General features: G+C 41.6%; 1 protein-coding gene across 2 annotated transcripts in view; it reads left to right on the plus strand.

Moving 5' to 3' along the window:
- The window catches only part of RAB5A (RAB5A, member RAS oncogene family), a 32,710-nt gene that overhangs the window by 2,637 nt on the left and 16,228 nt on the right, over positions 1-13,845 (plus strand). For both annotated transcript variants that reach the window (XM_068965483.1, XM_068965491.1), the window contains exon 2: positions 817-1,072. In XM_068965483.1, coding sequence (XP_068821584.1) covers positions 910-1,072 — 163 coding nt within the window. In that variant the 5' untranslated portion in view covers positions 817-909. The remainder of the gene's footprint in view (positions 1-816; positions 1,073-13,845) is intronic.

Here is a 13,845-nt window from a genome sequence, read left to right on the forward strand (position 1 = left end):
AGTTTTTTGCAAGTGTGTTCAATGGAAAATAAGGCCGCGTTTCATCGTTAGCCCCGAGACTGCGGAAGAGTGCGAGTAAGTAGGACGCTCACTCGCTCCCCACCGGAGGACCGCTGTTAGCACCTCCATGGATGAGGCATTTGAGGGCATGAGAGCACAGTGTTAGATCCTTTAGCCACCAGATCCGTTTACAGCATTTGTTGCTCCAAAGTTGCCATTAAATAAAAAGCATGGGCCATTTACAAGGAGCCTTCAAAGAATAATGGCTGACTTTTATTGAGCTTAACTGTTTTAAGTTCTGAGGTTTTTTCCTTAATTGACTTAATTTTACTCAAAACCGTTTTAACCTAAGTAATCTAGTTCCAGAACCAGAACTAGTCACCTTTCAGGTTGCATGGGTTGAAAATCAGCTCTCTTGAAGCTCTGTCACAGTAACTATGTGACCTCAGTCAAGTCACCTAACCTTTCTATGCTTGTTTCCTCATTTTTTAAGGATTGGAATAGGCAACTTTATAGGATTGTTGAGTGGCTATGTTAAGTATTTGAAACCATCTGGCACAAAATTGAGTCTTTATTAATAAAGGTTAGATTTAGAATGTTTACAGAGGCTTAAAAATTACAGTATGATTTTAGGCTCAAAGCTCATACCTTTACTTATTAATCAAGGCAGTGAATTAAAGTAAATGACAGTGTCCAATAGAGGTTATAATTGTCATGTATTACTGTGTTACAGGCAAAATTTTAAAGTGATGATATGAGGTTTGCTTTGTTTTGCTGATTTGTATTTTTAATTACTTCATATTTGTTTTTTTACAGGTTTCTTTACCTCCAGAAAGAAAAGAATTGACACCTTGCATCCTGGAAGTTCATTTAAGAAACTGATATTAGGGACTTCTTTCAAATTTGGACATGGCTAATCGAGGAGCAGCAAGACCCAACGGGCCAAACACTGGGAATAAGATCTGCCAGTTTAAACTGGTGCTTCTGGGGGAGTCTGCTGTTGGCAAGTCGAGCCTTGTGCTTCGTTTTGTGAAGGGCCAGTTTCATGAATTTCAGGAGAGTACCATCGGGGGTGAGATTTTCTTTTACCTTTCTTCATTTAATTGACTCATACATTGACAAATAAGGTTTTGCAGTTCTGATTGTATGATGATGGGTAACTAAATAGGTCACAGCATGAATAAAAGAGCTGAGCTGCAGACTCAAGCTTTATAACTTGATTTTTGATAAGATAATGTTTTTTTTTGATAATGTGTTTTAATATTTTTATTTCCTGGTTATCTCCAAGATCATAAAATACAGATGCAAACATGAGTAGAGTCAGTGTCCCAAGTCTCAGATTTGATTGGTATCTTTCTTGATAATGTTTAAAAGCATTTTCAAATTATCACACGTCTGCTGAATTGTGTTGCTTTAGAATGAATGGCGAAAATAGTAAAAGTAAAGAGTAAAAGAGTTACCATTTAAATTCTAAATAACTAGACTATTTACAAATTACACTGATTTGCAAAACTAGTTACATTTTATTAAACATGTTTAAGAATGTTCCTAGGGTGGGGGAAGAGAAGAAGCCAGTGATTAATGAAGAGGGACGTGAAAGGGAAATGAGACCTGGAGAGAAAGTGAAAGAAAAGGGAAAGAGGTGGCGTCAAGACTGCTCACAGGGACACAGGGACGGTGTTCAGACTGGAGGGAAGGAAGGTGTGGGACCAAGAGGAGACAGCCAACAGTGCCGTGCTGGGAAGAGATGAGAAGTGAGATCCCTGAGCTTAGGTCTGCAGCTGTGCAGCAGTGGGGCAGAGCCCTTTGGTTTTGCTTAATGTGTCAAATGAGCTTTTGAATTAGGTAATGTCAGAGGAACCACACAGCTGTAAGATTCACGCTACTTTGCAAGAGGTGTGTAATTAAGCAGGACCATATTTTTTCAGGTGTTCACGAATATATTTTTAACCCCATGTTTTAAAAAGTCAAATACTTTTTTTTACTTCTGAAATATGTAAGGTGGATGCCCTTTGGCATGTAGGAACTTCTTTGGAGTCCATCTTTTGGAAGCATAACTTAGGCTGTGCATTGAGTATATGATCTCAAGTACACTGAGAATTATGTTTATGATTTTAGATTATCCCTTTAATGTAAATTACAGAACTCGGCTATCTCCTGACTTTTCTATAGGAAATGCAGTAGATAACGGATATTTCCTACTTAACAGACTAGCAGTATAACAAGGGCCAGCCAGCCCCCAGTGTCTGGGGAGCATGTTACAGTGCGATCCCATTTTATTGTTAATACTTCATGTTTGTTAATAATGAGTGAGCATCAGAAATACAGTCCTTTACACGAGTTTTTTATTTTGATTTAGAAATCTTGGTATCTGTAAAAATTGTGATGAACAATATATCACACATGCTTAGTTGTTTCCTTGTTAATATATCTGTGTATATGTGGGTTAGCAATGAAATATTACCTCTCAAGCTTTAGCCTCCTCCAGAAAACAAATTGGACCAAAAGAAACTAGTCCACACAGTGTAAGAGTCACTCAGTTGTGTCTGGCTCTTTGCGTTCCCATGGACTGTAGCCCACCAGACTCCTCTATCAGTGGAATTCTCCAGGCAAGAATAAAGAGTGGGTGGCCATTCCTTTCTTCAGGGAGTCTTGCCGACCCAGGCATTGAACCCAGGGTCTCCTGAATTGCAGGCAGAATCTTTACCAACTGAGCCACCAGGGATGCCTAGCCCATATGGTAGGAAAAAGTTTAAAGACTTTGGAGACAGTGCCCACCCACCTTAACCTGGTGCAAAAGGTTAATTATTATAACTACTTTTTGGCAAGTGATTGTTGCTTGAAGCATTTCCCAAAATACACGTGCATTGTAGGCTAAACACCTGGGTCAAAATAAGTTTGGGACTTGCTATATTCTTACCCTCCCTGCCTTCACGGTACATATTAAAATAGCAAAAGCAGTGAAACACTGTAGTAAAGAACTTAATTCCTGGGAAATGTAGGCCGAGAGGAGAAGTTTTGTTTTTGTTACGGATACTCCCAATAACCTTCTAAGAGTACTTCTTCCTAATGACATCTCAAGGACATTTAAAAGAAAAGTTTAACCCCATGTCAATACATCATAAATATACATATCTTCTGATATGTGTGTATGAGTGTGTGTATATAATCTCTGTTTCCATTTGATACCAATTAGATTGTTTACATTTCATTAATGAAATTGTCAAAAAGTTTTCATTCTAACATGTAAAACTTCTAATACTTTGTACTTGTAGAGGTTGAATCTGGCATTTTTAACCACCTTTAGAAGGAATTTACATCCAAGTTTCTGTCTTAATGGTTGTTGAATACCTTTTCAGTGTGTTGACCACATTTTAGTCCTGGTGTTTTGTTTTTGAAAGATAATTAACATGTGTTTAAGGCATAAGATGTATTAACTTGTTTACAGAGTGAGCACTGTTTTATGCTCTTTGCTAAGCAGCTCTTCACTCTTAAGGACTAGAGTAGATTGTAAGCATCTAAGGATTTCAAGGTTTGAGTTGTTAAGATCTGTAACTTGTAGGTAATGTGTATTTTTGTTTGGCTGATGTGTGGGAGGAGTTATCTAAAAATGAACCTGGCCAGATGTTTTATGTTTCATCTGTTCTTTATTTTAGATTTAACTGTTTATGTTGAGTAACATTTAAGAGCTCACTTAAACTTTCCATCTCTGGTTGCGTTGTAAGGTGGAGATGATATACTACACTCTTGAGTTTGTGTATTCTGGAACCTTAGAGTGGTCAAGAACATTAAGATGTCGTCAGTTTTTGTGGTGGTTCTTAAACATGATGGCTTGATTTAAGAAAACAAGAATCCATGTTGTCTCCCTATATCGTCCGCCCCTGCCCCTTGATTCTGTAGCTCTCATGAGATGGGTAGTTATGTGCTGGGTTTAGTGCTTTGGGGAGTTCTAGGTTATGGCAGGAGTTAAAGGCTGCGTGACATTTGTGTTTCTGCTGTTTGTCTGAGACTAGCCCATAAGGTTTGCGGGAAGCTTTAGGCTCAGGTGGTTGCCTCCCTTCTTGTTATCTCATCTGGAGGCTCAGAAGCTCTTCAGTAAATACTTGTTGGATGATAGGGCTGGCCATCTTCCACTTAACAACTTGAACATCTAAAGACTTCAAAGATTTCTAGGGAATTCCATGTGTCAAAAATACACTTGTTTTTAAAAAGACTTTCGCATGCTATCTATAAGCAAGTGGATCCTCAGGGTAAATTGGAGCAAGTTTATAATGTGCAATGAAAAAGCATGCAGTCTTTCTACTCTTTGAGAGAGAAATGTTTGATATCACAGTCAGTAAATGGGATAATTGCTTTTTTTTTTAACTGTGATTTTTGTAGGATTTTAAAAAAGCATGCTGTTCGTCAGCTACTCCAGTTTGAGGATCGCAAGTGTTGTACGCTGGTCGCGGTAATCTGCTAGGCCTCTTTCAAAACCGTAGTCCTTCTCTGTTCCATCAAGGACTCTCTGCCTCGTCTTCCCTTAAAGGAGCTGAACAACCAGCATCTTCAGTCGTCTGCACTGAGGCTGCTCCCGCTTGTTGCCGTTGGCAGTCAAGGGCTGGTGATGCGCAGACCACTCGAAATAGGTGCCCTCTGTTTAAAGCTGTTTGGAGCAGTTACTAACCCTAAAGAGAATGTTTGCATAATTATTTCAGGACTTTTTTTTTTTACTAGAAGGACAAAGTTTATACTTTATTTAACATCTGTCCAATTTCCTCTACCAGGCTACCAGGACTTGTTTTTCTTTTCAGATTCAAAATATCTAATGGGTCTAAAGTTATTATTAAAAATTAAGAAAAACAAAGTTAGTTTCAAAGATACTGTCATTGGTTTTACCTTACCTTAGCAGTTTATGGCCAGGACTTTAAGAGTGAAGCATTGTGGTTAAGAAAGGGGTGTGGCCTGGGGACAGACGGTATCTGCACTGTTTGATTTAAAATTCTAGCTCCAGCACAAACCAGCTGCATCGTCTTACACAAGTCATGCCCAGCTTTATTTACTCTTACTATGGAATGAAAATAACAGCACCTAAATTTGACGGGTTTGGGGCTATTTTCTAGTTAAGTGGAGGTGCATATACACACTTCTTGGTACAGGGGCCTAGCGCAGGGTGAGGCGCTCACGGAATGTCAGCTGTCACCTCTGCTGTCACCACCACTGCTTTCTGCTGAGTCATTCTGACTACTGTTGGTATTTTTCTGAAATGGTCAGGACACGGCATTATGTTAGAGTTGTGGCTGTTCTGCCAAGGGCACAGCATTTTAGGGTTTGACGGTGTTAAAGAATTTTACGTCCAGATTGTCTTCTCTTGGAAATTTCTTGTTAAAGATTTTAAGAGCAAATAAGATGTAAAAACCTTTATGAGCAACTGCTTCCTCAATTTGAGCCTTCCTAAAAATGGACTTCAAGTAGATAGCATTTATTAATAGAACTATGTTTCTTTAAATTCTATATGGTAAATTCTTGCTTAACTACCCCAGCATTTGCGCCTGCTCCCCATGTCAACTAAGTCATTTATGGACATTTTCTTAGAGGGAGAAATTACACAGTTAAATAGAACACTACATGTATGTAGATACTAAAATTGCTTCCTAAACTGAGAAATAAAACAGCTAGAAAATGTGAATCAGAATAACTCATATGTTTCTCCTGTAGTAAGCTTTCCACTGTTGCCCTTCACTTGTGAGCCTTAAGAAGGACTTGTTAGTGTAATTGTAACCTGTACATTTGTTTCCTTCTTTATCTTTTGGCATCTGTATTATATTCAGTCGCCAAGTCGTGTCTGACTCCATGGACTTCAGCACGCCAGGCTTCCCTGTCCTTTATGGTCTCCTAGAGTTTGCTTAAATTAATGTCACTGAGTCGGTGATGCCATCCAACCCTCTCCTGTCATCCCCTCCTTCTGCCCTCAGTCTTTCCCAGCATCAGGGTCTTTGTCTCCACATCAGGTGGCCAGAGTATTGGGGCTTCAGCATCATTCCTTTCAATGAATATTCAGGGTTTATTTCCTTTAACTGGTTTGATCTCCCTGGAGTCCAGGGGACTCTCAAGAGTCTTCTCCAGCACCACAGTTTGAAAGCATCAGTTTTCAGCAGTCAGCTTTCTTTAGAGTCCAACTTTCACATCCTTACGTGATGACTGGAAAAACCATAGCCTTGACCAGATGGACCTTTGTCAGCAAAATGATGTCTGCTTTTTAGTACGCTGTCTAGGTTTGTTATAACTTTTCTTCCAAGGAGCAAATATCTTTTAATTTCGTGGCTGCAATCACTGTCCACAGTGATTTTTCCACAAGAAAATAAAATCTGTCACAGTTTCTACTTTTTACCTATTTATTTGCCGTGAAGTGATGGGACAAGATGCCATGATCTTAGTTTTCTGAATGTTGAGTTTTTAGCCAGCCTTTTCACTCTCCTCTTTCGCCCTCATCAAGAAGCTCTTTAGTTCCTCTTCACTTTCTGCCATAAGTGTGGTATCATCTGCATATCTGAGGTTACAGGTATTTCTCCCAGCAGTCTTGATTCCAGCTTGTGCTTCCTCCAGCCCAGCATTTCTCATGATACACTCTGCATATAAGTTAAATACGCAGGGTGACAATACACAGCCTTGATGTCTTCCTTTTCCTATTTGGAACCAGTCTGTTGTTCCATGTCCAGATCTAACTGTTGCTTCCTGACCTGCATAAAGGTTTCTCAGGAGGCAGGTAAGGTGGTCTGGTATTCTCATCTCTTTAAGAATGTTCCAGTTTGTTGTGATCCACATATTCAGAGGCTAAATTTAGCGTAGTCATTGAAGCAGAAGTAGATGTTTTTCTGGAGTTCTCTTGCTTGTTCTATGATCCAGTGGATGTTGGCAATTTGATCTCTGGTTCCTCTGCCTTTTCTAAATCCAGCTTTCACATCTGGAAGTTCTCAGTTCATGTACTGTTGAAGCCTAGCTTGGAGAATTTTGAGCACTACTTTGCTAGTGTGTGAGATGAGTGCAGTTGTGCAGTAGTTTGAACATTCTTTGCACTGCCTTTCTTTGGGATTGGAATGAAAACTGACCTTTTCCAGTCCTGTGGCCCCGGCTGAGTTTTCCAGATTTGCTGACATATTGAGTGCAGCACTTTACCAGCATCATCTTTTAGAACTTAAAACTGCTCTACTAAAATTCCCTCAGCTCTACTAGCTTCGTTCATAGTAAAGCTTCCTAATCCACTTGAGTTCCCACTTCAGGATGTGGCTGTTTTTGAGTGACCACATCATTCATGGTTATCCAAGCAAAGGCACCTGCATATTGTTTTCAATTAAAACTGCTTTTGAGAAAGGATAGAAGACCTGGGAACAAACCACCAGTGTATCGTTTTCAATTCATGAGAAAAATGATTTTTGAAATATACATTATTCTTTCTGTTACAGTGAGAGTTGAAATTTTTTGAAGTTAATCTTTTGGCTTCAAGTGGAAGAATATTGTCTTTATGTGTAATAATGTTTCCTTATAAAAAGTACATATTCAGCATTTGAGATAGGTTAGTAAAGAAGTTAGTCAAGATTTGATATTTTATATGTTTGTACCGCTTCTGACCAAAAATATTTTAATAGTCTTAACTTCAGTTATTCTCCAGTGTCCTGGTTTTAGATGTTACCGTATGTGGCTACTGAAACATTGCTGTGAATTAGGAACCAATAACCTTAGCTTCAGTCCTGGCATTGTTTTAGAACAGTGCTGTTTACACACTGTAAAATGAGAATTGAGCTAGATAAGGAGTCTTCTAGAGCAGACTCTTTTTTTTTAAAGAGTGTGCTTTCTCCACATTAAGTGAAGCAAGCAATACGGGTAAACTTTTTCTTCATCTTAAAGTTTGTTTCACGTTTTGCGATCATGAATATCTGTTTTTGCCCTGTCTCTCTTCATTCATTAATTCCGTTTGGTGCTGCTGAAATGTTCAGAGCTGTTTGGCAGAATGATTTCACCAATTAGCTCTAACTAGTCAAGGCTATGGTTTTTCCAGGGATCATGTATGGATGTGAGAGTTGGACTGTGAAGAAGGCTGAGGGCCGAAGAATTGCTGCTTTTGAACTGTGGTGTTGGAGAAGACTCTTGAGAGTCCCTTGGACTGCAAGGAGATCCAAGCAGTCCATTCTGAAGGAGATCAGCCCTGGGATTTCTTTGGAAGGAATGATGCTAAAGCTGAAACTCCAGTACTTTGGTCACCTCATGTGAAGAGTTGACTCATTGGAAAAGACTCTGATGCTGGGAGGGATTGGGGGCAGGAGGAGAAGGGGACGACCCAGGATGAGATGGCTGGATGCCATCACTGACTCAATGGACATGAGTCTGAGTGAACTCTGGGAGTTGGTGATGGACAGGGAGGCCTGGTGTGCTGTGATTCATGGGGTCGCAAAGAGTCGGACACGACTGAGCGACTGAACTGAACTGATGGTGAACCACCTCTGTTGATTCACTAATTTATTGCTTTTACTCTGTTACATACAGGGAAATAAGATTGTCAAGCTTCTCAAAAATTCATTTATTCAACAAACTTACCAAGTTCCTAGTACTGTGGGAAATACTAGGAATCGAAGTTATCCATCCCCCCTTTTGGGTCTTTCGTGTAGTGATCCAGTGTTCCTTCTACGTACCCTCCCTTATGATGCGTGCTGAGCCAGTTCACTGTACGACAGCATCATGTGGAGTCGTCACAAGACCCTTTTGTTAACAGGCCTCTTAGTGGCAAATAGGGACGTATTGGAGTGAGAAAAGAGCAGAGTCCTTCCAGGGCTTTTGGAATTAGCATTGGCTGTTTTGATTGAAACGTGAACTCTGGCTACCAAGTTACTAAATCTCTCAGGATGAGAATGAAGTCACATACTGAATTTTGAAAATAAATAATCCTTAATGTTTTATAAGTGTTGCAAAACAATCTTTGAGAGAAGTGTTCACCTTTTTTTTATTGGTAATATAGATGAGGAACGGTAACAACAGAGTGAGGAATCAGTCATTCGTGGTTTTTTATCCTGTTTGCAAAGTTGAAGATATTACTAGCAGGCACTCTTTGGATTCAAAAAAAAGAGAGTTGTGTGACGATATGGGACTTCAGTCACTCTGTAATTATCAGACATCGTCAGCATTTCTCAGTCAAATAAAATAGCTATTCAGGGACTTCCTGGAGGTTCAGTGGTTAAGATTTCATGCCTCGACTATAGGGTCACAGGTTCAGTCCCTGGTCAGGGAACTGAGATCCCATGTCCCATGTGGTACGGCCAAGAAGGTTTAAAAAATACTTTTAAGTTATTTATCCTTGTATGTTAGAACCTGGAGAATCCTAACTTTTTAATCTATTGTATTCATAAGTAATGTGTAAATTTTAGGAAAATGTGACTTCTGTGAGATACAGGGTGATTTTAGAATCGCGTGTGAGGTGATTTTAAAGCTGGTTGCGTGTTATGTGACGCACTCATAGGATTGGCATTCCCACAGTGTCATCTGGACCTTACTGTGGCTCTATGAGGAAATGCTACTTTTATAGACGAGGAAACTAAAGCAACAGAAGTGATGTGGCGGAGATTTTGCAACTAAGTGACAGCTGGGATTAAAGACAGATCTTTCTTTTTCTTCCGTGCAGTCTGTATTCTGGAATTCGTGAAGTTTAGGGTCAGGATATACATGATGTAAGCACTCTGTTATAATTAAATGTGTGGTACTTGACAGATACAGACCGCCCTTATGTATCGATTTATAAGGAAAATGATGTGAAAGTATCTTAAATAAACATTTGGATCACTCATGTTCCAGAGTTAGTGCCGCAGGGTTCATCTTGATGCCATCCTCATGTGCCGCATTTCATTTATTAATTTGTTCTCATGACTCACAATTCAAATGGTTTCCTTCCTATTTTCTGCCTACTCAGTTCTTTTTTCCCAGAGATTCCCTGTTTGCTCAGCGGGTGAGGAACCCGCCTGCAGTGCAGGAGACACGGGAGAAGCGGGCTCAATCCTTGGTTTGGGACGACCCCCTCGAGGAGTCAAGCGGCACACTGCTCCAGTATCCTTGCCTGGAGCGTCTCACGGACACGGTAGCCTGGTGGACCGCAGTCCAGAGGGTCAGAGAGCCAGACAGCCTGAGCGACCACACACAGGGCAGCCCCGTGCTACTCTGTCCTTGAAAGGTTACTGTTACATTAACATCTATAGGTTTTCTCCACTTTATGCAATCTAAAACATAGAAGACTCTCTGCAGTATGCTTTTTATTTTTCTCTTTATTACTGTCCCAGTTATCTGTTGTTCAGAAACAAATGACTCCAAAGCCTAGTCATTTAAAACAATTACTGTCTCTTGGTTCTGGGGGTTGAGTGGGCTTAGGTGATTTTCTGATGTCATGGCGGGGGGTCAGTCCTGGGGCTTGCGTCACCTCAGCATGTCCGGGAGCTCAGCTGGGGCTGTCGGCCAGAATACCTGCCTGTGGCCTCCCTCCTGGTTTGGGTTCCTCAACAGCATGTCGCTGGGTTGCATGAATGTCCTCAAGACACCAGGCAGAGGCTGGGTGGCTTTTTATGACCTACCCCCAGAAGTTCAGAGGTTGCATCAGTGATGCTCAAATCACAGGCTTGTACAGATCTGAGGAAAGAAAGCCAGTGTCGTGTTTCAACAGGAATATGCGTGAGATCTTGTGGCCATCTGGGAAGATACACTGATTGTTTGCATCATCTTATGAAGGGTGTCCTCATTTTTCTCGGCTATGTCAGCATTCCATGGAATGGGTCCCGTCAGGATTGCTTATCAGTTCTAGTCTCAGATTCGCACGGTAGTTTTATACTTTGGGGTATGAGCAGTGTTGCAGTGATACTGTCATAGTCATTTCTTATGTATTCCAAGTATTTTTGTAACAAATTTCTTGAAGTCGATTGCTGGGTCAAAAGTTACATACTTTTGTAATTCTGATACATTTTTCCCCACTGGGCTCCCCAGCAGTGCACAGAATGCCTGTCACCCTGTTGCACTAACTCGAGGAGGTGTCACGCTGGTAGGTCTTTGCCACTCTTGCGTACATTGGTCTCTGCAGTTTTCAGTGTGCATTTCCCCGTAATAGGGATGAGGCCGAGCATCTTTTCGTGCTTCCGAGTCCATTCGTTTCCATTTTCTGTAAAGTGTGACTGCATGGTGTTTTTATATGGAATCACTTGCAATGTCACGCTGCTGTATTCTGTCCCTTTTTTAGGAATGATACTTCTGTATTCATATTTATTTTAGTAACTGGTAATCTAGCTTTTGACCATACCATTATTGTTAGACATTTAGTGTTTACATTTTGTTTGCTGTTTTGGGTAATCATCTAATACTGAATATGTTCTTGGAAATTTTTCCCCTCTGGACTTATTTCTGTAAGATCAATGTCTAGATGTGGTTACTGAATCAAAGTAATTTTATTTAATGATTATGGTATCAAAGGAATTTCAGTCTTCATCACTTTTTCCTTCCCTTAGAGATAGATAGTCCCAGCTTCCATGGGCCTTGCTTAGCGTAGATGATTATATCTGGGTCTATAGTTGGTGATGGACAGGGAGGCCTGGCGTGCTGCAATTCTGAGCGACTGAACTGATAGGTCCTGAGCTCTTACTCTGGAGCTTAGTCGTGTCTGTCTCTTCTTGCTTTCTTCAGCTTGCCCTTTTCCAGTCTTCTATTATAAAATTTTCAGATACTAGCACTTTTATTTTAAACTCACTTAGGTAGGATTATTGCTAAGCATTAAAGGTCACTTTCAAGGCCAGTAATGTTTTAAAAGTCTGGAAGATTACTATCAGGCCTGGGAACTGTTAAGTGCTAGATTCTTGAACCAGATGGAGTAGGAATATCACTAAAGAGAAGGGGGGAAGAAGCCTCCTTTGCAAAATAGCCTGGGCTCTGTCCTGCACATTGCCTTTGATTTTCTGCCATTTGAAAGTGATATGTCTGGGTGTGGAATTTTCAGCATTTACCTTAGTGTTCTCTGAGCTCCCTGGATATGTAGTTTGACATTATTGGGGGGAAATTCTGTCTTTTTTGCCCCACATATTCTGTTCCTTTCTTGCGATAGTCCCACTGTGAATATACTGCACTTTTTGTAGTTGTACCAAAGTTCGTGGATACGTTGTCCTATGTTTTCCAGTCTTGATTCTCTTTATATTTCAGCTTCGGAGGGTTCTGTTGATAGACCTCAAGGTCTGAGGTTCTTGGCTCAGCTGCGTCCAGTCATCCGAGAAGTCCCTCAGAGGCATTCTTCATTTCTGTCATAGTGTTTTGATCTCGGCCCTTTGGGGCCCTTCATATCTCCCGGCTCTCTGCCGGCACTGCCCGTCTGTTCTCAGCATTCTGTCTCCGCATTAGGGCTCTTAGCTCGTTAATCCTAGTCGTTTCCAATTCCCAGTCTGTTGATTCCAACATTTCTGCTGCTGACACTTTTTCTGTCTCTTCAAACTGTTTTTGCCTTTTAGTACGCCTTGTAATTTTTCTTGCTGTCTGGAGATGATGCAGTAACTAAAAGCAACAGCTGTGAGTACACTTGAAGGAGCGTGGTAGAGTTGTTGAGCAAATGGTCATCATGTTTTGTCTCCCCTGCCTTAGACAAGACAGGATGGCTAGAATGGTCTGGAATTAGAAATTTCCTTTCTCCCACGTGGAAGGATAGGACTGGCTTAAGTTGGATATTTCTTTCTCCAGGTCCATTAAAGTGAAGTTGCTCAGTTGTGTCCGATTCTTTGCAACCCCATGGACTGTAGCCTGCCAGGCTCATTCGTCCATGGAATTTTCCAGGCAGGGGTGCTGCAGTGGGCTGCCATTTCCTTCTCCGGGTCCCTTAAGAGTCTGATAATACTCCCAACAGGTTATGCTCAGATCAGTTAGTTTCTTACGTGGCTTTGTTAAGAACATGAAGATCTCGTTTATTTCAGAATGGCTTCTTTCCCCTCCCCTTGCCAGAAGCTGGAGAGGATTTCTCTCTGATGTTTGCTGTGAGAGCCTAACCTAGTTCCTGGTTGTCAAACCCACAGGAGTGTGGTGCCTCCCTTCCTGCCGGCTTCTCCTGGAGTTTGTCTGTTGATGGTTGCTCCGGGTCTCTTGCTTCTTGCAGGCTTTTTCCAGGTTCAGTGATTGGGGGCTGCTCCTCACCGCGGTGCTGGGCTTCTCACCACGGTGGCCCCTCTTGTTGCAGAGCACGAGCCCCAGACACACAGGCTTAGTTGCTCCGCGGCACATGGGATCTTCCCCGACCAGGGGCCGAACCCGTGTGCCGAGCCTCAGCAGTGTGTTCCCAGCCGGTGGGCCACCGGGGGATGTCCTGCTGGAGTTGTGACTCAGGCTGGTCTGTAGCTGGCCCCCAGCAGTTTCACCAGGTAGTCCTGCAGCAGCGCAGGTCTCCTCAGGTGCCTTTGCTCAGACACCGTGCTTTTTTGTACCAGCCTGTCTTATTTCTCCAGTTTGGGGGTGGTAGAAACCTTGTAACCTCACTTTTTCAGATCAAAGAACAATTATTGATTTTTTTCAGCTTTTGTAGTTTCTCCTTTGAACTCTGAGTTCCTGAGGTGCAGAACCAGGTCGCTTTATGCAGCGTGTGGGATCTCAGTTCCCCAACCGGGGATTGAACCTGTGCCCCCTGCATTGGGGACATGTAGTCTTAACCACTGGATTGCCACAGAAGTCCCTGCAGGGATTTTTTTAAAGTACTGTTTAAACTATTCAGCACCGTATCTGTTGTCCATAAATAAACTGTCCTTCATAGGGACTTGCCTGGCTGTCCAGCAGTTAAGACTCCACGCTACCACTGCAAGAAGTGTGGGTTCCATCCCT

This window comes from Capricornis sumatraensis, chromosome 1 (assembly GCF_032405125.1).
Source record: "Capricornis sumatraensis isolate serow.1 chromosome 1, serow.2, whole genome shotgun sequence".
NCBI lineage: Eukaryota > Metazoa > Chordata > Mammalia > Artiodactyla > Bovidae > Capricornis > Capricornis sumatraensis.